The following is a 26,133-nucleotide window of genomic DNA, read 5'->3' on the forward strand; positions in this document are numbered from 1 at the left end:
AACTAAGTATTTTACAGTCAAATGAGTCAATTAATATTACTGCTGAATAAGGATTTTTGCAAAGAAAGAAACACTGCTTCTTTCAACAGTTCAACTTATTATGGATATTTTCAAATGTACACAAAAGGAGAAGTGTAGTGACATCCATGTACCAACACTCAATTTCATTTAACAACCGCCCCTTAACTTCTTATGCTTTTCTTTTGCTGGAGTAATTTAAAATACATCTTTGATGTTGTATTGTTTCATCTCAAAATACTTCAGCATGCATTGCTAACTGATATGGACCTCTAACATCCAGTCTGGATTTAAATGTCCCATTACCTCAAGAGTGTATTTTTAGTTGGTTTGTTTGAATTTGAACTCAAACTCTACACTTTGTATTGGGTTTTTATCTTTTAAACATCTTACTTTATTCTGTAATGATCACTTCTCCCACGTTTTTCCCTTTTCTCATGTAATTGATTTGTTGGATTTGACCCAATTACTTCCTGGCTGACTATCTCCACACTGTGTCACTTAAGTTTCTCTTATTTCCCCAATTCGATACACTGTTAGATCTAGAAGCTGAATTTAATTCTGGTTCTATTTTTTTAGACAAGAATTCTTTATTGGTATTGTTATATACTTTCTCTTGCATCACACCAGGAGAAACACAATGACTGTCCCATTTTTACACCAATGGGGTCAGTCAGGTCTCTGCATTATAAAATTTCCCATGAACCTATAATCTAATGGCTTTTATACCTAAGAGTTACACCTGTCTAGATTAAGACTTCCAAATTGATATTTTAAAAAGTCCATCATTTATTTCTTCTGTATCTATTAGCAGGAATTCTCTTTTTCCTTTCTCTATTGAGGCTGTATATGTGCTACGTAGTTGGGAGTATCAACCTTTCAATCGTGGTAAGATTACCCATTAAGCAGGAATGCTATGGAGCCTACGCCAACATGTAATAGTTGAGATATCAATAATATCTATAATATGTGAAATCACAAATGGAAATTTCTATTTGGAATCCTTAATTACAAAAGCACCATTTATATGCACCTCATGCAAAAAAATTAAATTTTTCACCAATATCAGAAATGTTAATTCAGAAATGTTAATGCTAAATTATCTTCTATACTTCCTGATTCTTACTGGAACCCACTTATATAGATCATTATTGAAGCATATTTGAATGTATTATATTCTCAAAAGTTTAAACTCATGTTTATAAGAAAGCAAATTAAGAAAATAAACTTTTGCGCAGAGAGGCAGGTGGTTATTTTTCCAAGACAGGAACTATGCATCTACCTATAGGCGATCTCCCCTACTAACATTTACTCTTTACCAGGATAATTCTGTCTGTTCTCTCTCTTTTCTGTTGAGGTGTAACGGACATAGAACATATTTCCAGGAGCACAAGTAATTTGATACTCCTGTACACTGAAAAATGATCACCACCCTAAGTCTAGTTAACAGGTTTCATTACCCACAGCTACAAATTTTTTTTTTCTTATGAAAACTTTTAAGATCTAATTTTCCTAAAGAACTTTCTAACCTTAGTTATTCTTTGGCCACCTAACATACAGTTCATACAAGAAAAGCAGAGTAAAATGCTACAGACTTTCCCTTTATTCATCTTCAGAATAAGAAACTGATACCCTTGGGGCACCTGGGTGGCTCAGTCGGTTAAGTGGCCGACTTTGGCTTAGGTCATGATCTTGCGGTCCGTGAGTTCGAGCCCCGCGTCGGGCTCTGTGCTGACAGCTCAGAGCCTGGAGCCTGTTTCAGATTCTGTGTCTCCCTCTCTCTGACCCTCCCCTGTTCATGCTCTGTCTCTCCCTGTCTCAAAAATAAACAAAACGTTAAAAAAAAAAAAAAAAGAAACTGATACCCTAGCAACATCTGATGGTGGCCAATGATTTTAATTGTTTTGAGTATTCTTTCAATAGCTTTTAACCCTGTAAAGATTATAGCCCAAATTAAAACACACTTGACAGTTACTGACAACTCATAACCGTATTTTGCAGATAATTTTCATTACTGATTATTTTCTTTGGTTTAGTAACTATTCCTCTCTATAGCAGCAAAGAAATAATCGAACACTATTGTGAGTTAGCACCTCATATATACTGAGTGAGCACTGGAGAGTTACTGGCTATTCTCAAGGTTAACAGAGTTCCCCCAGTGCTGCAACTGGTACGAATGGCAAAGACAGGGTAAGCTCGCTTTAGAATCCTAGATTATGGAAAATCAGAATCCACTTGTATCCATGGTATAAAATAATTTTTTTTCTTCTGTTTGAGAGGGCATAAAAAACTGAATTTCACATATTGGGCAGCTCAGGTCAGCCTGACCCTATTTCATCATGGTCCTAAAGCAAATGGGATTGAACTGCTTAGTTCTTTGAAGGATTACTGCATGGATGATGAGACCCTTGATTTCTTTTTTTTTTTTTTTAGTTTATTTTTTTGAAAGATAAGAGAGCAAGCAGGGGAGGGGCAGAGAGAGAGAGGGAGACAGAATCCCAAGCAGGCTTCATGCTGTCAGCACAGAGCCAGATATAGGGCTTAAACCCACATAGTGTGGGATCATGACTTGAGCCAAAGCCAAGAGTCAGATGCTTAACCAGCTGAGCCACCCAGGCACCCCAACAGACCCCTGATTTCTAAAGCTCATTAAAGAATCCAAAAATTTACTCATGAATAAAATTACAAATAAAATATCTTTCGCTTTACTTCTTATTAAGTATTATTCCATCCTGTATTTTCCCTGTTTGGAATTAAAAAACAACTAACCTGGGTCCATTTATGGTTATCACTTGTTATTGAATGCACATCACAGATTAAAGTCTAAAGGAAATAAAAGTTTTAAAAAACACATTAATGTACAAACATATGAAGATACTTAATAAAACTCCAAATAAAATCGAAAATACATTTTTCTTTTTAAAGATTTTATTTTATTAAAAACATTTTTTTAAATGTTTTATTTTTAAGAGAGTGCGAGTGAGGGAGGGGCAGACGAACTGGGGAACAGAGGATCCAAAGCAGGTCCTGTGCTGATACCAGTGAGTCCAATGTGGGGCTCGAACTCACAACTGCAGAGACTGGGGACCTGAGCCAAAGTTGGACGCTCAACTGACCAAGCCACCCAGGTGCACTTCAAAGATTTTATTTTTATTTATTTATTTTTTTAACATTTATTTATTTTTGAGAGAGAGAGAGACAGAGCATGAACGGGGGATGGTCAGAGAGAGGGAGACACAGAATCTGAAACAGGCTCCAGGCTCTGAGCTGTCAGCACAGAGCGTGACGCGGGGCTCGAACTCACGGACCGCGAGATCATGACCCGAGCTGAAGTCGGCCACTTAACCGACTGAGCCACCCAGGTGCCCCCAAAGATTTTATTTTTAACTAATTTCTATATCCAACATGGGGGCTCACATTTGGAACCCCAAGATCAAGTCTCACACATTCCACTGACTGAGTCAGCCAGGCACTCCTAAAATAGTTAAACATTCCTTACCTGCATTGTTGGACGTAAGAGAATATGCCTACTTTGGTAACCAGGAGATTTCATATTACTGGACTGCCTGTAGTCACGTATTTCTGCTATGACACATCCACAATGAAAAATATTAACCTGTTTTGAGTGAAAATATTTAAGTAAATCTCATTTTTCAAAAGCCTACAGAAGTCTGCTTATATTGAATGTTTCGAGTTCTTTACATGCTTATGCAATACTTCTAGCCACTCACATACTCTAAAGTGGACTTCCTTGATGGATTTACCATTATATAAACTTTTCCAAGGAATTATTTTATGTTCATCATTATGACTCAACAAGCAGTTTCAAATTGTTTAATGGTTTCTTAGTTATAGATTGGGTTTTGACATTTATATACTATTAATATTACAAATCACTGGAAATGCTATTCTTTTTTTTTTTTTTTTTTTTAATTTTTTTTCAACGTTTATTTATTTTGGGGACAGAGAGAGACAGAGCATGAATGGGGGAGGGGCAGAGAGAGAGGGAGACACAGAATCGGAAACAGGCTCCAGGCTCTGAGCCATCAGCCCAGAGCCCGACGCGGGGCTCGAACTCACAGACCGCGAGATCGTGACCTGGCTGAAATCGGACGCTTAACCGACTGCGCCACCCAGGCGCCCCTGGAAATGCTATTCTTGACGCCCACTGGCTGTTATACTTTGCTAACTCTGTCATTGTTACCAAGTTTGTCTTTTGTTATCAAGTGTCAATCAACCCTGCCAGTTTCAGCTTCTAGATGCAACTTCTATTCACTCTAAGATATCCAGAAATAGGAGTCTTTATTAATAAAAGGAAGAAAGTGAACTATAAATTCAAATATTATCTGTTTTCCAATCCTTTTGTAAGTCCAAAAGTAAGGACTTTTATAATTCAAGTCTTGCTAATTACAATCTACATTAGTCATTTATATAAAGTGTTATGTTTTTTCACACTTTCAGAACTTTTACTGGAGCCTGTGACTTTCTATGCTAGGAGTCATTATTATGTCCATGACAACGTGAACTATAGGCCAGGCACTAAAGAAGCTTCACAGATATACGGGTGGTGGGACAACATTTGCTCTTAGTGTGGGAAGACAGGCAAAAAGCATGTACAGAAATAAGATAATCTTAGTGATGAATGCTAAAAAGGAAATAAAATAGGGAGGAACTAACATAGATTGTGTGCTCAGAAAGAAACCTCTCAGAAGGAGTGACTTTTTAGCTTAGGCCTGAATCACAACAAAGGACTGGACATCTGGCACAGATCATTCCAGACAGAAGGAATAGCAGATGACAGGCCTTAAGGTAGGAATATACTTGGTGTGTTTTAGTACGTAAAGAACAATGCATGGCTGGAGTATAAAGACTGGGATGAGAATCAGGAGATGAAGACAAGAAGATACAGGTTTTATACAGTGAGAAGACACTGAAGAATTTGAAGCCTGGGAACTTTTTTTCCTATTGTTTGTTTTATAAGCTGAATCTAGTTGTCTGCGGAGAACTGATTTCTGGGGTTCCAGAATGAAAGCAAAAAGCTCAGCAAGGTAACTATAGCAGGTCATGACCATACATATTTTGAAGGTACAGCTGACATTTACTGTTGGACTGAACGTAAAAGGTCAGAGCAGAGTCTGAGATTAGAAGGACAAGAACTATTTTGGAAGGCAAAATCAAAAGTTCTGTTTTTGTCATTTTAAGTTTGAGGAACCTAATACATATCCTAGTAAACAGAAGTTTGGAGCTTGAAGGATTAGTCCTGAAGATATAAGCAAGGGATAAAATGTCACTTTTATTTTATTTAATAGAAAAAAATTTTTTAATGTTTATGTATTTTTGAGAAACAGACATAGTGTCAGCGGGGGAGAGGCAGAGAAAGAGGGAGACACAGAATCCGAAGCAGGCTCCAGGTTGAGCTGTCAGCACAGAGCTCAACCTGGGGATCAAACTCACGAACCGTGAAACCATGACCCAAGCCAAAGTCAGATGCCCAACCCACTGAGCCACTCAGGCACCCCTAGATGTCATTTTTCAACTCCTGACACTGGCTGAGATCATCCAGAAACAGTGTTACTAAAGAATAGAGGGCCTAGGAATGAACTCTGAAACCTGCACACATTTAGGAGTGGAAGAGGGAAGACAGTAAAGAAGACTGAAGGAACAGAGAGAAGAGGAAAACCAGAATGAGATGTCTCAGAAGCCAAAAGAAGGGTGTTTCAAGGAGGAAAGTTCATTTGCACTGTATTTTGTTGAGACCAATTAAAGATGAGAACAGAAAAGTGACCAACTGATTCTGTGCCATGGAGATCATTGGTAACCTTGACAAAACTGCCTCTGTAGAATGGTGATGTTATAATGCTGAAAGCGGTGGGTAGAGAAAATAACGGGATGTGAGAAAAAAAGACAGTATGATTATAGACAACTTTGTGAGTAGCTTTGCCATCAAGAAAAGCAGAATTGTACAATACTAGCTGAAGAAGGACACGGGGTCAAGGGAGGATTGTTTTTTTAAGTTGAGATACAGTAAAACATACTTGTATTTTTCATCTAGTAGAAAGAAGTAAAGAGATGATAGGAGAGGTTATAGTCACAAGTCCTTGTGAGAAGGAGGATCCAGAATACAAGTAGAGGGGATTTCTTAAGAACAGAATACTTTTCATCCATTTTAACAGAAAGGCAGGCAGAAAGTGTGGACAGACCTCTAGACGACTAGGGCTAGAAGAAAATGCAAGTTCCCATCAAATGGCCTTTTTTTCCTAAGTATACAGTATCGCTGGAGTGAAGCCGAAGTCAGGAGTTTCTCCCATAATCCTTGTTGTAGGTATAGAGAAATTTCTAACAAATGAGTGAATTATAAAAGGAATTTTAGAAGAATCAACTAAATCTATACATTTCAGTACAGCCTAAGGGTAAGTATCCCACAATAAAATGGTTACCACCTAATTACATACAATGTCTCACTTCCTATTCCAAACACCATTGAGAATTTAATATCATTTAAATAGAAATATCATTTATAACAAACACCACAGAGGTGACAAATCTAACGACATTTAAAAAAGATTTTTTTTATTGTTTATTTTTGAGAGAGAGAGTGTGAGCAGAGGGAGAGGCAGAGAGAGAGGGAGACACAGGATCTGAAGCAGGCTCCAGGCTCTGGGCTGTCAGCACAGAGCCCAATGCAGGGCTCAAACTCACAAGCCACGAGATCATGACCTGAGGCAAAGCCGGACAGTTAATTGACTGAGCTACCCAGGCGACCCTAATGAAATTTTAAAGAGACAAATTTGTACCTGAGATTTTTCTAGGAGATCAACCAAAATTGGAGGTAATTCTTCTGCATCCAAGTATTCAAGCAATTCCCCTTCTTCATAAGGCAGTCGAATGGTCTCAGAATCTTAATTTTAAAACATAAAGTTTCTGAAAATATCAGGCTCACCATAAAGCTTAGGTGCATAATTTAAATGAGTTTTCATAAAAAAATAAAGCAAATAAATCCAAAAGGCTCTTCTAAAGTCCTTCTTTGTCTTACAAATAAATCACTTCACATACTGCTATAAGACTTGGTAAACTGTATACAATTTTAGGCCAGAAAGGAGAAAACCTCCAACACATGTGAAAAAGAATCTGGCATAACAACATAATGTAAACCACAGCCAGTAGTGCAAAAATGAGAATATGATAAAATTCCAATGCTGGTAACTGAAAATTCCCTTTAAAACAACTTAATCTAATCTGAAAATAAGAGTGATAATTTGGTACCTCATATGAAAAATGGTCACTTACGGAACAAAATTCTCTGGCTGTTACATTTTACAATACATTATCAACAGAAGAAGAAATTCTTAAATAGGTGATTTCCTTGTAGAACCCACATCATCATCACCATAACACATTTCTAAGATGTCTTTAGTGAAATCTAAGAGTGCTTATATTCCAAAACTCTATTTTCAAGTTTACATTAATAGAAATGTAAATATGAAAAATTATTCAAAAGGCAGTGAATCTGCTTAATTTTGAAGGTTTCAGACTCGGTACAGTCAAAATACAGAAGAAAAACATAAAACACCTTATGCTATCTTAAAGTATAAATAGAAATAGAAAATTGTGACAATTATTTAAAGGTTGGGTCTTATACAATTTAACTTCAAAGACCTACCTCAATTAGAATTCTTTACAAATGCATATTCATGACGGCTAATCATCTTAGAGATAATTTCTAACAAAACATAGTAAAGAGGAAAATTTGGACTCAAAGGGTTCTTTTATCAAGTCATCAATGACCTGAAGGACAGACCACTTCTGCTTCTAGAAGACAGCACGCCCTGCCTTGCAGAGGGATATCTGTGGCTGTAGCTCTTTGGAGGTTCTTACCTGATCCATTTTTTCCCCTGAGCATCAGAGAATATCCTTCATTTCCTGGGTATAGGTTGACCACTAAACAGGATAATGTCTCTTGCATAACAAGCTTCTCTAACAGATTCACATTTCTTCTTAATTTCTGCTTTAAAAAGAGGCAGAGCTCATGAAAATAATCAGGCATAACCCTAACAAAAATGCTATTTTAACAAAATTAGATCAATTATCTTTTGGTGCTCCTTCCACATATGAGGAAAATGCACAATCACTTCAGCTACCAAATACAGAACATTTACATAAACTTAATTTTGATTACATTTTATAGAAATTAGTTCATACGACAAAGAAAAAAGTCTATATATGAAATATGTATCTTTGAGTACATAAATAGAATATAACAAAAATATTTAAGTGAAGAGTAAAACCATTAAATGCAAACATATAAAACACAGATGCCATATAATTAGTTTCTATTAAATTTAAGTCTACACAAAAATAAATAAAGAATTTGGGGTTTTATCTTCAGTTGTACTATTATAGGTATCTACTTCTTAACACGTTTTCTGGCATAATTAAATCTAAACAAATCAACAGCTCTAGTCAGTTGTAATGTTAGGCTCAAAGACACTTAGCTTGTAAGAGGAAATAAGAAAACTGGGGTGCTGGGTGGCTCAGTCGGTTAAGCATCCAACACCAGTTCAGGTCATGATCTCACAGTTCTTGAATTTGAGTCCCACATCAGGCTCTCTGCTGTCAGCGCAGAGATATCCTCTGCAAGGGACATCCCTGCTTTGAATCCTTTGCCTCCCTCTCCCTTTGCCCCTCTCCCACTTTCTCTCTCTCAAAAATAAACGTTAAAAAATTTTTAAAAAGAGGAAATTAGGAATTTAAGCAATTTCCGACAAATTCAATTTAACAGCTCCTTAGAAACTATTTTGTTAATAAAAAAAAACAAAAACCATCAGAAAATATAATACACATACCTAAAAATGCATTATTTTACAAATGCCTATGATTTAAAATGAAACCCATATAGATACAAGAATTCGTTTCATCACATCTTATTTATAAAAAATTGAATCAAGAGTATTTCTGCAGAATCTCAAAAAACAAACCTAACTATTTCTATATTTTATATTAAACATGTATACATACAGTTTTATGCACAGAGAAATGAAAAACTGATTTATTGTGACCAGGAAACAAAAAATCCAGCATTTTGAAAATTAAAAAAAAAAAAAAAAGCAAATCAACATTTACTTCAAAAAACTAGTAAAGAGACACTAAAATTTTAAAGTATTTTCAAGTGTAAAGAAAATGTCATACTCACTCATATGAGAACTTTAAGAGACAAAACAGATGAACATAAGGGAAAGGAAACAAAAATAATATAAAAACAGGGATGGGGACAAAACAGAAGAGACTCATAAATATGGAGAACAAATTGAGGGTTACTGGAGGGGGTGTGGGAAGGGGGATGGGCAAAATGGGTAAGGGGCACTAAGGAATCTACCCCTGAAATCACTGTTGCACTATATGCTAACTAATTTGGATGTAAATTTCAAAAAAAAAAAAAAAAAAATTAAAGTTAAAAAAAAGTCGTAATTTGACACATGACAGAATAGTCAGAAAAACTGTGACAGCACCTCTTCAAGACAATAAAAGTTGGTTTCCACTTAGTTTTTGGGTCAATATACAAATCAGAGGTCAGAAAATTTCTTTCTTAAAGGGCCAGATAGCATATTAGGCTTGTTGGCTATATGGTCTTTGTTGCAAATACTCAACTCTGCTGTTGTACCTCAAAATCAGCCACAGACAAGACAATGAATGGGTGTGGCTGGATTCCAATAAAACCTCATTTACGAAAACGTGCAGTGGGCAAGATTCAGTTGGCAGGTAATGGCTGCCAAACCCAATTTAGAACCTTTATCTCTCCTACCTTAATTCTGTCTCTGAAGTGATGGACATATTTGTTATATTGTGATGATAGCTTCATGGGTGTACATATATGTCAAAACTTACAAAATACATATTTTAAACACATGTAATTTATTGTATATCAATTATACCTCAAAAAAACTTATGAGAAACACACTGTAAAATTTACTCAATATTTAATGTTTTCTCCTATTGAAGATTTTAAAGGCAGGATATTACTGGAATTCTACTAATTTTTTGTCTAAAAAGTAAAATGTATTTTTTTTTTTTTTTAAGTTTATTTATTTTTTGAGAGAGCAGGGGAGGGGCAGAGAGACAGGGAGTCACAGTATCTGAAGCAGGCTCCAGGCTCTGAGCTGTCAGAACAGAGCCCCGACACGGGGCTCAAACTCACGAAAAAACGGTATTCATTTTTAAAGAAGCACATAGAAACTTTTTTTTTTTTTTTAACATTTATTTATTTTTGAGACAGAGACAGACAGAGTATGAATGGGGGAGGGTCAGAGAGAGGGAGACACAGAATCTGAAACAGGCTCCAGGCTCTGAGCCATCAGCACAGAGCCTGATGCGGGGCTTGAACTCACAAACCGCAAGATCATGACCTGAGCTGAAGTTGGACGCTCAACCGACTGAGCCACCCAGGCGCCCCACACATAGAAACTTTTTAAGGCTTTTATACCCCAAGAGTCCAAAAGATCTTAAGGAATCAATTTGTTACATTTCTACTGCCCATACTTTTATGCTAATTAAAAATGAATTCTGTTAATCTAATCTGGAACTAATATTTGTGACCAAATTCATCTTTTATTATCACACCTGAATGTCCTACATCCTGTAAATCCTTTAAATTTCCAGTACAAATCACCATGAGGAAACAGGTTACTTTTTCTTCCGGTCTACAAATCACTTATCAGGGGAAAAAGAAGCAAAAGATAATATATATAGGAGCTTTGCTTCTTTGGACTTCTGAATGATTTTCTGTTACTCGATAAACACTGGTCGTCTCTCCTACCTAAGCAGGTGATCTCTACTTGGTGCCAGATTAACCAAGGCTGTGGGTGAGCTGCAAAACTGGCTAGAGTCTGGCTAGGAAAGATGTTAGTTTTCTCACAAAAATATAAATCATTACCTGCTTCAAATGTAAATCTTTCAAATGTCCCTGTTCCTCTACATTTCAAAAGCCATAAAAACATAAAAAATTTATACTTACCTTAACCTCAGGCTCTTTTTCACATTCTTCAATATATAAGTCATAAAGTTTTTGAAATACAGATTTTCTAAAATTTAATGAAACAAAATGTGAATATTCTAATCATAAAATGGATGTTATTTTGAATTTTCCCATAATTCTTCCCCCCAATTTCCCCCAAACTGAGGATGAAGTAAGCTGGATATAGTAGCTAATATCAACTCAGAAATTTCAAATACACGTAAAGTACCTATAACATTTCTAGCACAGTGCCTAGTAGGAATGCAATAAATGGTAGATATCATATTTTAAATAATCTAAAATACCAATCAATAAAATATTCATACCTTCCACTAGACAGGTATTTCCTTTTAGGAGGTCTCTGTCGGGCACTTTCAATAACATACTAAAAAAGAAAAGTTTATGAAAACAGTTTGCCTTTTGCTTATTAGCACATGAACACCTATATTAAGTATACTTAAAACACGGGTTAAGACTGAACAGACTATTTAGTCGCTTCAATCTCTGATTCATATTAAAATTATACCTTGGAGAAAAACTACTTAACTTCTAAATATATGTTACAAACAAGTGAAATTTAAACTATACTAAAACTTAGCATAATATTTCACTGCTATGATATAAAAAAAATTATGTAGTTTCAGAACTGAGGTTTCACAGGTCAAAATTATTCTCAATATGTTTTATGGTTATTTAGAATATGCACAGCGTATCCAAGTGCAAGAAATCTACACATTTTGAATTATCTTCCTCATTAATTGAATAATTAGAAAACTTATCAAAACAGGAAAACATAATTTTGGAAATCCTGTCTTTATTCAATAATTTTTATTCCACAACATTATCTGAGAATTCTAACAGATGACCTAAACATCATCACAAAGTATTTTTATAATTTATAGCAAAATTATATGCATACTTGTCCTAAAATGTTAACATACTCCTTTGACAACCACATATAAAAATCTCTTAAAACTGAGTTTGGTTAATTAAGACAAATTAAGACGACACTATTTCATATGTAACTTAGTCATGCCTCACCTCAGCACGATCCAAAGCTAGTTCTAAAGCTTGTTGCTGTAAAGAGTAAATAGTGTATTTGATATTATTCTCACAAAAAATTTAATATACATATAACATTTCTAGTTAAGTGTTTAAATATGTTTTATCTCCTAAAATACATCTAACATATTTTCCATTATTTTTGTACCCTCTACCCACCCCACTCTATGTTAGAGATATGTTACAAAGAGAAAACATGGCAGTCTTGGGCACCTGATTAGGACAACAAATTATATCAGAAATGCTAAAATGGTTTTCTCTGGCTACAGAGCCAAGAGTCAGAGAAACTACTACCACTTTATGAACTTTAACTTCTACAACACTCTAAGAGCACCATTCAGGAAAATATATGGCTATCAAGCATGCAATTAAAGTGAATCTGCTAGGAATCCTGAAAACTGGGGGAGCTATTATATTGGTACATAACACCAATATAGAAATTTCTAGTATCTTAATGCAGAGAATCTATAATATAAAGTTTCTAGGTCAGTGCCTACTAGAAACGCATTAAATGATGGCTATCATTACCATGTTTCAATGACTTTAAGATACCATCAGTTATAAGCATGTTATCAGTAACCTAGGTAAAAAAAAAAAAAATTTTTTTTTGAGACAGCAAGTGAGTTGATAGAGAAACAGAGGGTGAGGGAGACAGAATCTTAAGCATGCTCCACACACAGTGCCAAGCTCGCCACAGAGCTTGATCTCACAACTGTTGAGATCATGACCTGAGCTGAAATCAAGAGTCACACGCTTAACTGAGTCAGCCAGCCAGGCTTTCAGGTAACATTAAGAAAAGCCAATTATAATTGTAAGATGTCATTAATTATAGACCATCATTAACTCAATACTAAAATGTAAAAGAAAATGTATCTAGAATGAAGTAATAGTTTATTACTGCACATAGGGTTTGAGATCTTATAGTAGATTCCCACCCTTCATCCATTTCTTAGAGACCATGATTTCAAGCCAAGAGAAGATGAGTCTCTGACTTCCTCATTTGTAAAGCTTTCTTTTGTAAGGACATCTAAGAATAAAAAGTATTAAGTTTTAAATAAGAAAATTTAACACCAATGATATCTCTTTCTAGTTTTGTGGTTTGGTTACCACACAGGATTACAGTATTTTTCATTCACAATGATAGTCCTCTTTAATTTTTAATTCCATCAAGAGACAGCTTTCATTGTTAACATACAAGGACCTAAATTTTTGTTTTATTTTGTAGACTCCAATAATTCAACCTACCAAATTCCATGTAGTAAAAACTACTAGCACCCACAAAAATCCCAAGAATGCAATGGAAAAAAGAAATAGTGCCAGCCTTTGGAAATTGTGAAAAGGTTGAAGTGCCCCTGCCACTCTAGTCGTAAGGATGGAGAATTTGTAGGATTACAAAAATAGTTTGTCTGCGTTTTTACTGTAATAAAAAAAAAAACCGCATTACTAAACACCTAAAATTTAAAAGTAAAAAAATCTGAAATATGCCATCATTTCAAAAGGTTGTTAAAATAAATTTATATCAATTTATGAAAAAAATCTTATGAGCAGCAGATTCATAACGAAATTGGTTCCCAGGATTCAAGATGAGATTCTTGAGTATAAACCATTTCCTGGATGAGTACTCTGAACAAATATATAAGGTTTTTAAATTATTTTGCTCATAAAACCTTAAAGTAAATTTATATAAAAAACTATAATAAACACAATCAAATGTACACTTGAGGACAACTGGCTATTGTTAGTCTTCTCAAGTAAGTACCTCATCTTCTGAAATCAAAACTTCAAAGCTCTAGAGAGAAAGAACTGCAAATGTAAACATAAACATCATTTATTCACTACTTCCTTCCAACATTTAAGAAGGAATTGATAGCTAATATGGATGCAAAATAGAAGTCAAGGTCAGCATCTCATTGTAACAGCTCCACTATTTTTTTTGAAATTTTTTAATGTTTGTTTATTTTTCAGAGAGAGAGGGAGGCACAGAATCTTAAGGAGGCTCCAAGCTGTCAGCACAGAGCCCAACTAGGGTCACAAACCACGAGGTCACGACCTGAGCCGAAGTCTCAGATGCTCAACTGACTGAGCCACTCAGGCGCCTCAGCAGCTCTACTTTTCTGTAACAGGGCAGTGGTGGATATGCAAGATTGGAAAAGAAGAGAACTGTTCTCAAAGGTTTATTCTACATGGTGGTCAGTGTTTATTTTATTGTCAAATGCTGCTGATTCTTTAAAACATAATAAAGTAATTTTTTCCATGTCTTTATTTTTTTTAATGGCAAAAGGTAAACACCCAGTCCCTAGTATGTTTAATGACTGTAAGTCAGTGAACAGAAATGTGCCATTAAAATCCAACATGGATGCTGCTTAAAATGTTATTTGCGGTAAGCAGGTTACATTTGTTTTTGAATTAAAGAAAAAAATCTAAATTAAGAGAAGTTTTAAAATATGAGAAACCTGTGTCCTCCAAAGCCATTTGTATTTATACCCATCCTCCTTGGCAGTGATTTGACTATGGCAGAAAGAAGTAACTATTTAAAAAACATTTTTTTTTTTAATGTTTATTTTTGAAGGAGAGAGAGACAGAGTGAGCAGAGGAAGGGCAGAGAGAGAGAGAGAGACACAGAATCCGAACCAGGCTCCGGGCTCTGAGCTGTCAGCACAGAGCTTGACACGGGGCTTGAACTCATGAGACGTGAGATCATGACCTGAGCTGAAGTTGGACGCTCAACCAACTGAACCACCCAGGCGCCCAGAAGGTAAGTATTTTTTAATGCTTCACCAAGATAAGGACAGATAATTGATCAGTTTAAATTGGGCATAATTCCAACACTGAATCGAGAGATAAGCCCCCTATTTTCTGAAACAGATTTTGCAGGTGATTGTTAAGTAATTCACCAGTTAGGTTAACTTGGGCATACATTAAGTATTTCTGTACCCGTAATACAGTATTTTTATGGAAATGAAGGAAGAGAACATTCTAAAATACAACCACAAACATAATGAGCTACAACTTACCATTGTGGTATAAAATAGGGGTCCAAAATGAAGAGAAAACTTATGTGTGTTGATGAGGAGTGAAAACCATGTCTTTAATATCAATCTTATAGTACTAAAAAATCAAAAACAAAAGAAACCCATATTAACATAAAGCTATTATGAGCAATGAGATTATTTCATTATTAACAAGGAAAACCATTTGAAAAATATAAATTTTTGAGTACATTTTTAAATAATCAGCAACAAAGAAATCACATACCACAATCTTTTCAATTGTTGAAAGGTACAGTTTTTATTAGGTACGGCAAAAAAAGTTTGCAAATTAAAATCATTACTTGCTTTCTTCTTTTTTTTTTTTTTAAATTTTTTTTTTTCAACTTTTATTTATTTTTGGGACAGAGAGAGAGAGAGCATGAACGGGGGAGGGGCAGAGAGAGAGGGAGACACAGAATCGGAAGCAGGCTCCAGGCTCCGAGCCATCAGCCCAGAGCCTGACGCGGGGCTCGAACTCCCGGACCGCGAGATCGTGACCTGGCTGAAGTCGGACGCTTAACCGACTGCGCCACCCAGGCGCCCCATTACTTGCTTTCTTCAAAATACTTAACATCCAGGAGAGAAAAGAATGTTTATTAATCTCTCCATCACCACTGTTGCTGTCATTGTTCCCATGGGTCACTGTACAGTTCACTTTACAAATCATACGTTTCATCATACCTGCTGATAAAAGTCCTCTAAAAATATTCCCCTAAACGTCCCAAGCTACATATTCCAGATGTCAGATGCAGCTCCAGTTCCTCCAGCCATTCCTTCCTCAAGCAAACTGGATACACTGCTGAAGAATCTCATTCCTCTAACACATGGATTCTCATCCTAGCTGCACAACATAATAACTTGGGGAGTTTTAAAAAGTGGTATACCCATGTCATATCTTCCAGAGATTCTGATTAATTGGTCTGGAGTAGGAACCAGGGATCAGCATTTATTTATGTATTGAGATTGAGAGAGACAGAGACACACACACACACACAGAGAGAGAGAGAGAGAGAGAGAGAGAGAGAGAGAGAGAGATGGGGGGGAGGGGGAATATTGTAAGCAGGCTCATCACTCAGTGCAGAGCCTGAGGCAGGGCTTGATCCCAAGACCCGGGGATCCTGACCTGAGCAGAAATCAAGAGTCAGACACTCAACCAACTAAAACACCCAGGCACCCCAATATTTACTGGGACCAGCATTTTTGAACTCTCCAGGCAATTCAAAGTCTAATTCTATATCTAACACCCTCTAACTTGTCTGTCTACATAACACTAAGCTAAAAAGCACATCTTCAAGTGACAAAAAACAGTGTTTTTCCACTGTAAAATGATTTTGGTTTCTGGTGAACCCAAAGCTTAGGTTTTGCCAGTCTGGGTTCAAGAAACAAACAAAAACAAGTGACAGGCATCATACAAGTTCCAGGAATAGTATCTTAAAAAGTAAATAAGACATTAATCCTACCTTGCAATAGCTCTTAGATTTAATATGAATTCAAGTTAAGGTGAAAACTTTCTGACCAATGAATCTAAAGACGAAGGCATTACCAGGTAGAGGCAAAATGCAGTGATTTTCAAATCATATCTTCTTCCACGAAAATTGGGGGAGGGAGGATGGGAAGACGAGGCTTAGCAAACTTTAAGTTTTATAGATAAAAACCATTAACTACGTGTACAACTTACAAACCAAACATTATGATTGTATACAGGATTTGCCAGACACTGTGAGAAAACCACTGAAATTATCATCTCCATTTTACAGGATAAGGCACTCAAAACTAACGACTTTCCCAAGATCACACACGGACAAATTCAGTTCACACCTCTCTCAATTTTTACTCTTAGATTCTTTCTAGTAAAGCTTACGACCTTCAGGCTATTCAATTCAGCACCCATTTTTAGGTTTTTAAAAACAAAACACTAAAAAAAAAAAAAAAGACCCAATTCTGCTCAGACTAATATACATATTTTTCCTTAATTTTGATCTAACTTTACTTCATGGTTCTCAACATGTACACGGAGTACACTGCATCCAATCTAACCCCGAAAATTCTGTTAATCACTTTCTATTTTCCTACCCGGGGCTTTAATGTATTGTACTCAGGAAAACGCAGCCGCTCCTTCAAGCGAAGGTTACAAGAGATGGTTTCCAGGAGCAGTTAGCTATTAAGTTAAATTCTGAACTCCCGGTAACCAATGCGACAACCACCAATTAATCCAACTGTAAAACTCGCAATCGGTTCCATCGCTTTTCCTGATCGATCTGACTCTTCAACTGTTCGAACTGTTTTCTTTCCAACAACTTAGGGTTTAGCAGTATAACGCCGCAACTCAACAGCCAGGCGACCAGCCTTTATTCAATATGGACACCAAGAAACCCTCCCCCCAATCCCCAGAAGCGCCACGCGAAATTCTCGGGAATTTCCGGAAATACCTATACCTGGAATCCAAAAGTGAAAACTACAACGAAAAGCGTTGCTTGTTAGCACTTCGAGAGGCAACTGAGGCGACTACCTGGAGGGTGCAGGGCCGGGGGGGCGGGTGGTGCTCAGCTCAGCCCGCCCCGCCTACGGGAACACCATCCTCCTCCTGCGGGATCCGGGGTCTGGAAAGCCGCGAAAAGCCACTCGGGAAACCGCTCACTCACCTCTGACCCCGGCCAAGATCTCGCGTGCCTAACCGTCCGCAGCGGTCACGCCTCTCCCACCCGCCACCGCCCACCTGTGCGGGATGCCGGCGCGCTGGGCGTCATGACGGCGCCGCTGACTTTGCCGGAATGCGACATGCGGGAACGGGCCCCGCGCTGGAGGCTGCAGGCTCGCTCCGCACGTACCTCACGGGCGCGCCGCAGCTCAGCTGAAGGGTGGTTCCGGCGTCCGCACTTCCGACTGGCGCGCAGGGCGGAGCGAGCCTGCAAACCGCGGGCGGAAGAGGTGGAGCTGGGACGGCTCGGTGGCCCCCGGGAGGCTCGCGGAGCCAGGGGGTGGTGTCGCAGGGGTTGGTACCTACAAGGTTCGTGGGGACTGAGGTCCGGCAGGGGGCGGGGTCCATATTCTCCTTCGCTGGCCCATCTTCCAGTACTGTAAAATGCGGGATAGGATGTGGCTATTTGGTGGATAGGGTGCCTTTTTGAATTTCTAGAACGAAGAAACTTGCCCTGAGCTTTTATTGCCCAACCCATGCAAATGGAAGGAAATGTCACCATTCCTACAGTTACTAGTCCAAGCCATTCAGCCCTCGATAGTGTATTGTAAAATGCCAATGAATTTAATGTTTAAAAAATTCCGAAAAACAGACAAAAGTAACCTCACTGGGGAGTTCTAACAATTCAGAAATGGAATAACCAGGATATATTGCAATGTCTGATTGCAGTTCTGTACCTTTAAACAACTTTGATTTTTTGGTTATAAACTTTATTGTTAATATTGAGGTGAAATTCACATAATATAAAATGAAACATTTTAATATTTACCTAATATGGATATTTCACATAAATGGAGTGTGTGACCTTTTTTGTGTCTTTCACTTAGTATAATGTTTTCCAGGTCCACGCACCTTGTAGCAAGTATCAGTATCTGTATTTCATTCCTTTTTATGGTTTATATCCTGTTCCATTGTATGTAAATACCACAATTGTATGCATTCCTCCATTGGTTACCATTTGGGTCATTTACACCTTTGGGCTATTGTGTGTAGTGCTGCTATGGATATTTGTGTGGAAGAATTTGAGTCCTGGTTTTCAATGGGGGGGGGGTGTAGGATGGTATATACTATTACAGAAAACCAGGGCCTGACATAGTTCAAGTATTAAAAAGAGATTTTAATCAGGAACTATTGCAAAAGAGGGAAAGAGACCTCAGTATAGAACTGAGCTCAATTCCAAATAGAGCATGAACAAGTAGGGATTTATAGCCAAGGAGCAGAGTTGGAGGGCAGTGGGTGGAATTTTTTTTTTTTGCCTCTTTCTCTCCCTCTATTTTTTTTTTTTTTTGGATGGAAATTTCTTAGTAAGAAATACAGGGATTGGGGGAATTCTGGCTAAGTTGACTTGACAGGGTTCTGGCTGAAGGCACATCAGAGTGATCAGACACCAAGGGTGGAGATTGAGAGTTTGATCAGATATTGAAGGTGATCAGATATCTAGGTGGGAGTTCTTTGTAATCTGATTTAGGATTCTTGCTACAACTGGTTGATACATGTCCCACAAGGCAGACTAAAATCATGGAGAGAGTCTTTGCCAAATACTAGGAGTGGAATTTCTGGGTCATACGGTGATTTTATCCTTAAATATTTGAGGAGTTGATAAACCATTTTCCACAGTGGCAGAGACATTTTATGTACTAACAACGTGTGGTGGTTCCAGTTTCTCCACATCCTCACCAACATTTCTCCTTCCCCTCCTCCTCTTCCTTCTTCTTTTTCTTTTTTTTTTTAATTAAAAAAAAAAATTTTTTAACGTTTATTTATTTTTGAGACAGAGAGAGAAGAGCATGAACAGGGGAGGGGCAGAGGGGGAGGGAGACACAAAATCCGAAACAGGCTCCAGGCTGTGAGCTGTCAGCCCAGAGCCCGACGCAGGGCTCTAACTCAAGGACCACGAGATCATGACCTGAGCCGAAGTCGGCCGCCCAACCGACCAAGCCACCCAGGCGCCCCTTCTTCTTTTTCTTCTTCTTTTTTTTAATTATAGCCATCCTACTAGGTATGAAATAGTATCTCATTGTGGTTTTGATTTGCATTTTCCTAAGGCTAGTGATGTAACACATCTTTTCATGCCCTTTTGTCCATTTATATATCTTTGGAGAAGACATTATTCAAGTTATTTTTTTTATTCAAGTTATTTTTTTTATTTGTTACTTTATTCAAGTCCTTTGCCTCTCTCTTTTTTTTTTTTCAATATAATTTATTATCAAGTTGGCTAACATACACTGTACACAGTGTGCTCTTGGTTTGGGGGGTAGATTCCCGTGATTCATCACTTAAATACAACACCCAGTGCTCATCCCAAAACGTGCCCTCCTCAATACCCATCACCCGTTTTCCCCTCTCCCCTGCTCCCCACCCATCAATCCTCAGTTTGTTCTCTGAATTTATGGTTCTCCCTCTCTAACTATATTTTTCCCCTTCCCTTCCCCCATGGTCTCTGTTAACTTTCTCAAGTTCCACATATGAGTGAAAACATATGATATCTTTCTCTGACTGACCTATTGCATTTAGCATAATACCCTCCAGTTCCATCCACATTGCTGCAGATGGCAGGATTTCATTCTTTATCATTGCCAAGTAGTATTCCATTGTATATATAAACCACATCTTTGTTCATCAGTTGATGGACATTTAGGCCCTTTCCATAATTTGGCTATTGTTGAAAGTGCTGCTATAAACATTGGGGTATATGTGCCCCTATGCATCAGCACTTCTGTGTCCTTTGGATAAATTCCTAGTAGTGCTATTGCTGGGTTATAGGGTAGTTCTATTTTAATTTTTTGAGGAACCTCCATACTGTTTTCCAGAGCAGCTACACCAGTTTGCATTCCCACCAACAGTGCAAGAGGGTTCCTGTTTCTCCACTGCCAACGTCTATTGTTTCCTGAGTTGTTAATTTCAGCAACTCTGACAGGTGTGAGGTGGTATCAACGTGGTTTTGATTTGTATTTCCCTGATGATGAGTGATGTTGAGGATCTTTTCATGTGTCTGTTGGCCATCTGGATGTCTTCTTTGGAAAAGTGTCTATTCATGTCTTCTGCCCATTTGTTCACTGGATTATTTGTTTTTCAGGTGTTGAGTTTGGTAAGTTCTTTATAGATTTTTGGATACTAACCCTTTATCCGATATGTCACTTGAAAATATCTTTTCCTATTCTGTTGGCTGCCTTTTAGTTTGGTTGATTGTTTCCTTTGCAGTGCAGAAGCTTTTTATCTTAATGAGGTCCCAATAGTTCATTTTTGCTTTTAATTCCCTTGCTTTGGAGATGTGTCAAGTCAGAAATTGCTATGGCTGAGTTCAAAGAGGTTGTTGCCTGCTTGCTCCTCTAGGGTTTTGATGGTTTCCCCTTTGACAATTAGGTTTCTCATCCATTTTGAGTTTATTTTTGTGTATGGTGTAAGAAAGTGGTCTAGTTTCATTTTTTTGCATGTTGCTGCCCAGTTCTCTCAGCACTGTTTGCTAAGGAGACTGTCTTTTTTCCATTGGATACTCTTTCCTGCTTTGTCAAAGATTAGCTGACCATACATTTGTGGGCCCAATTCTGAATTCTCTAGTCTATTCTATTGGTCCATGTGTCTGTTTTTGTGCCAATACCATACTGTCTTGATGTTTACAGCTTTGTAGTAGTGGCTACAGTCTGGGATTGTGATGCCTTCCGCTTTGGTTTTTATTTTTCAAACTTACTTTGGTTATTCGGGGTCTTTTGTGGTTCCATACAAATTTTAGGATTGTTTGTTCCAGCTTTGAGAAGAATGCTGGTGCAATTTTGATTGGGATTGCATTGAATGTGTAGATTGTTTTGGGTAGTATTGACATTTTAACAATATTTATTCTTCCAATCCATGAGCATGGAATGTTTTTCCATTTCTTTGTGTCTTCTTCAATTTCCTTCATAAGTTTCCTATAGTTTTCAGCATACAGATCTTTTACATCTTTGGTTAGGTTTTATCCCAGGTATTTTATGGTTCTTGATGCAATTGTAAATAGGATCGATTTCTTGATTTCTCTTTCTGTTGCTTCATTATTGGTGTGTAGAAATGCAACTGATATCTGTACATTGATTTTGTATCCTGCAACTCTGCTGAATTCCTGTTATCAGTTCTAGCAGCTTTTTGGTGGAGTCTTTCAGGTTTTCCACATAGAGTATCGTGTCATCTCCTTTGCCTATCTTTTAATTGGGTTGTCTTTGTTTAAGTTATGAGTTGATCTATATTCTGGATACTAGACCCTTATCAGATGTATGATTTGCAAATATTTTCTCCCATTCTGTAGGTTGTCTTTTCACTGTCTTGCTGATGCCCATTGATGCACAAACTTAAATTTTTGAACAAAGCCTAGTTTATTTTTTCTACTATGGCTTGTGCTTTTGACGTCATACTTAAAAACCCATTACTGTGGTGCCTGGGTGGCTCAGTCGGTTGAGTGTCTGACTTTGGCTCAGGTCATAATCTCACAGCTCGTGAGTTTGAGCCCCGCGTTGGGCTCTGTGCTGACAGCTCGGAGCCTGGAGCCTGCTTTGGATTCTGTGTCTCCCTCTCTCTCTGCCCCTAACCCACTCACATTCTGTCTCTGTCTCTCTCAAAAATAAAAATAAACATTAAAAAAATTTTTTAAAAACCCATTACCAAATCCAAGTTCATAAGGGTTGTCAAAAACTGAACTCTGCACACTGAGTGAAGTAGAAGGATGAGTTTATTGCAGGATAAAGCAGAAGGATGAGTTTATTGCAGTTGTTTTGACCTGTAAGCTGGGAAACTCAAGGCTAAAAGAATAATGAGTTTCAAGTTGCTCATAGACTAAAAGGTGTTTATGGAGTTAAATGTGGAAGTTACTTGACTTTTTCTGTTGATTGGTTGCTTGGTCTTCTTTCTTATTTGTTTCAGTGTAACTGAAATGAGAGATAGGAGAAACAAGAAAGTTCAAAGATGTTATGAACAGACTTGGCATTGGGGATTGTCTAGCATCCTGTGCTGATTTCTGAGAAGAGCCATAAATTACTGCAATTTGTCAGGTAAGGCTAAGTTTTATTTATTTTTTAAAATGCCTGCATTGGCCAATACCATTTTGTTGCCATGATAAGTGACTCCATTTTAGTTTTAATTTTATAGTATTTAACCCTAGGATTTCCTATAAGAATTTTATGATTTTTAGCTCATGTATTTAAGTCATTGGTTCACGTTCAGCTAGTTTTTGTACATGTTGTGTAATCAGGTTTTTGTTCCATTCTTTTGTATGTTGTCCCAGAACCATTTGTTGAAGAGACTATTCTTACTCCCAATGACTGGTTTTGATCTCCTTATAAAAAATCAATCTGCCATGCATGTATGAGTTTGTTTCTAGACTGTTAACTCTATTCCATTGGTCTATATGTCTATCCTATGTCAGTATAGGTATTCCCTGCTTTTCAAAAGTTTGTGTTATACCACTTTGCTTTTACAAAAGACCTACATTACTACCTACTTTTGCTAACTGAAAGAAATCTGAAAAGGATTTTCCCTTTTATGACAAAAGGTAAAAAGAGACACTAGCGTTCAGCATTTGTTTTGCAGTGAGTCTTTATAGAGGCAGCGTGCACCCTTAGCCATAAGAGAGGCACAGCCAAGCTCTTTCCCTGGGAACTACATCTCAGCACCAAGCCATCATAGCTTTGAACTGTACCTGTGAGCATCTGTGCTTAATCTTGATGTATGTTGTGCATCCATTAGCAAGATCAGAGTATCAGAAAAGCCTACTACAAATTATTTTTGGGGCCTAGGAATGTTCAAAAATATTTTCCATCTAAATTTATGGTAATTGCTTCTTCACTCCTTGCCATTTCTGTTTATGAAAGGTTTCATAGGAACTCATTTTTGGATAGTAGGAAGAAACCTGTACCACACTGTTTTGATTACAGTAGCTTTGTAGTAAGTTTTGAAATTGGGACGTGTAAGTCCTCCAGTTTTGTTCTTCTCTAATATTATTTTTTATTTAAAAAATAGGTTTTTTATTTAAAAAACGTTTGTAATGTTTATTATTTTTGAGAGACAGAGAGAGACAGAGTGCAAGCAGGGGAGGGGCAGAGAGAGAGGGAGACACAGAATCCCAAGCAGGTTCCAGGCTCTGTGCTGTCAACACAGAGCCCAACATGAGGCTTGAACTCACAGACTTCAAGATCATGACCTGAAGCTGATGTCAGCTGCTTAACTGACTGAGCCACTCAGGTGCCCCTCTCTAATATTATTTTGGCTATCCTGCAACTTAATATGAATTTGAGGGTTAGCCTTTCCATTTTTGCAAAAATGCCAAAGGGATTGTATTGAATTAGTAGATCACGTTAATAAGTATTGGTCTGTTAATCCAATCCAATCCAATAAGTATTGGTCTGTTAAAGCATGATGTCTTTCCATTTATTTAGGTCTTCTTTAATTGTTTTTCATCAATGTTTTGTGAGTTTTAGTACAGAAACTTTTCACCTTTCTAATTAAATTTATCCCTAGATATTTTGTCCTTTTGAATGCTGTCTTAGTCTGCTTAGGTTGCTGTAACAAAATACCATACACCAAGTGCCTTAAACAATAGAAATTTCTTTCTTACAGTTCTAGACACTGGGAATCCAAGATCAAGGTTCTGGCCAATGTGGTTTCTGGTGAGAGTTTTCTTTTGGGCTTGTAGACAGCTCCCTTCTCACTTTGCCCTTCCATAGTGGGGAGGGAGAGAAGGAAAGGGAGACAGAGTATACTCTTGTGTCTGTTCTTATGAAGCTACTAATCTATCAGATCAGGGCCTCACCCTTATGATGTCATTTAACCTTAAATTACCTCTTTATAGGCCTTATCTCCAAAAAACAATCACATTGGGGATTAGGGCTTCAACATATGGATTTGACGGGGGGGGGGGGGGGGGGGGGGGGGGGAGGGGGGGGTGAGATGATTCACTCCATAGCAGATGATATTATAAATGCAATTATTACTTAATTTACTTTTTGGATTATTCATTGTTGGTGTATTAAAAAAAAACACAACACAAAGTTTTTTGAGTGCTGATCTTGTACTCTGGAAATTTGCCAAATTTGTTTATTAGCTCTAATGGTTGTGTGTGTGTGTGTGTGTGTGTGTGTGTGTTCTTTAGGGTTTCTATATATATAGTATTATAGCATCTGTTAATTGAGATAGTTTTATTTCTTCTTCACAACTTGGATGCCTTTTAATTCTTTCTCTTGCCTAATTGCTTTGGCTAGAGTCATTCTTTCATTTTAAGGAATTGGCTCATGCAATTGTGGAAGCTGGCAAGTCTGAAATTTATAGGGCAGACTGGTAAGCTAAAAACTCAGGCAGGAGTTGATGCTGTAATCTTGAGACAGAATTTGTTCTTTTCCAAGAAACCTCAGTTTTTGCTGTAAAGGCCTTCGTGTATTATCAAACTTGATTGAAAAAGGCCTACCCATATCATCAAGAATAATCTCCTTTACTTAGAATCAATCAATTGTAGATGAAAAACACATCTACAAAATACCTTCACAGTACACCTGGGTTACTGTTTGGTTAGATAGGTGGGTACTGTGGCCTAGCAAAGTTGACACGTAAAACCAACCATCATGCCCAGTGTGATAGATAGTTTTATTAGTTTATAATTTTTTTAAATAAAAAAAATTCACTTTTCTCATGGCTTAAGTTTGGGTAGAGTATACTTCCCCACCCTAGTGACTTTGCATTTTGCCATATGACTTACTTTGGCCAATGGAATTGTGAGTGGATGTAACACGTGTCCACTAATTGGGAAATTAGCTGGGGTCTTGGAGAGAAGGAGAAGGCATGTATATTCTGAATCCTTTGGCTTTTCATGTGCACATGTGTGTTTGTATGTGTGTGTGTTTGTAGGCAATTATATAGTGTCCAGCTTGAAATGGCTCCTACTGGCAAAAGAAATAATACTTGCAGCACCAAGGATAATTAAAAGGTTTTTACTGCAATGGATTGAAGCATATTAAATATGTTAAGAGTACATGAATTCTTTTTTCTTTTTTTAATGTTTATTTATTTATTTTGAGAGAGAGAGAGAGAGAGTGTGTATGAATGAGCAGGGAAGGGGCAGAGAGAGAGAGAGAGAGAGAGAGAGAGAGAGAGATCGAGAATCCCAAGCAAGCTCCTTGCTGACAGCGCAGAGCCCAATGTGAGGCTTGAACTCATGAACGATGAGATTAGGAACTGAGCCAAAACCAAGGTTTGGCTGATTAACTGACTGAGCCACCCCAAAAGTTCTTGATATTGCTACATGAATTCTTAATATTTCTTAAGAAAAAAAAAAAAACCTCACTAGTCACGTTGAGGAATGCTAG

The 26,133-nt window shown here is 37.4% G+C and overlaps 2 protein-coding genes across 51 annotated transcripts in view; one reads left to right on the forward strand and one right to left on the reverse strand.

Moving 5' to 3' along the window:
- The window catches only part of SUPT20H (SPT20 homolog, SAGA complex component), a 44,025-nt gene extending 25,979 nt beyond the window's left edge, over nt 1–18,046 (reverse strand). For 13 of the 50 annotated variants that reach the window (XM_043577580.1, XM_043577390.1, XM_043577569.1 and 10 more), the window contains exons 1-9: nt 17,760–17,870; nt 15,103–15,196; nt 12,068–12,103; nt 11,353–11,411; nt 11,027–11,093; nt 7,894–8,020; nt 6,813–6,916; nt 3,518–3,634; nt 2,788–2,841 (exon numbers count right to left, since the gene is read on the reverse strand). In XM_043577580.1, the coding sequence (XP_043433515.1) occupies nt 2,788–2,841; nt 3,518–3,634; nt 6,813–6,916; nt 7,894–8,020; nt 11,027–11,093; nt 11,353–11,411; nt 12,068–12,103; nt 15,103–15,105 (567 nt within the window). In that variant the 5' untranslated portion in view covers nt 15,106–15,196; nt 17,760–17,870. The other 37 variants (XM_043577467.1, XM_043577280.1, XM_043577547.1 and 34 more) reach the window with 12 other exon arrangements.
- Nucleotides 17,123–22,884, forward strand: LOC122477066. The gene is made up of 3 exons (XM_043569995.1): nt 17,123–17,257; nt 17,599–18,124; nt 22,703–22,884. Exons 1-3 carry the CDS (start codon nt 17,123–17,125, stop codon nt 22,705–22,707), a joined length of 666 nt encoding a protein of 221 aa, XP_043425930.1. The 3' UTR covers nt 22,708–22,884.
- The last annotated feature ends 3,249 nt before the right edge of the window (nt 22,885–26,133 follow it).

This window comes from Prionailurus bengalensis, chromosome A1 (assembly GCF_016509475.1).
Source record: "Prionailurus bengalensis isolate Pbe53 chromosome A1, Fcat_Pben_1.1_paternal_pri, whole genome shotgun sequence".
NCBI lineage: Eukaryota > Metazoa > Chordata > Mammalia > Carnivora > Felidae > Prionailurus > Prionailurus bengalensis.

Excerpts from the sequence above, each read along its gene's own strand:
- LOC122477066 (XM_043569995.1), top strand. The coding sequence starts at position 17,123 with ATGTACACGGAGTACACTGCATCCAATCTAACCCCGAAAATTCTGTTA. Across the intron at positions 17,258-17,598 it reads AGCGAAGGTTACAAGAGATG|CACTTCGAGAGGCAACTGAG; the intron begins GTTTCCAGGAGC and ends GTTGCTTGTTAG.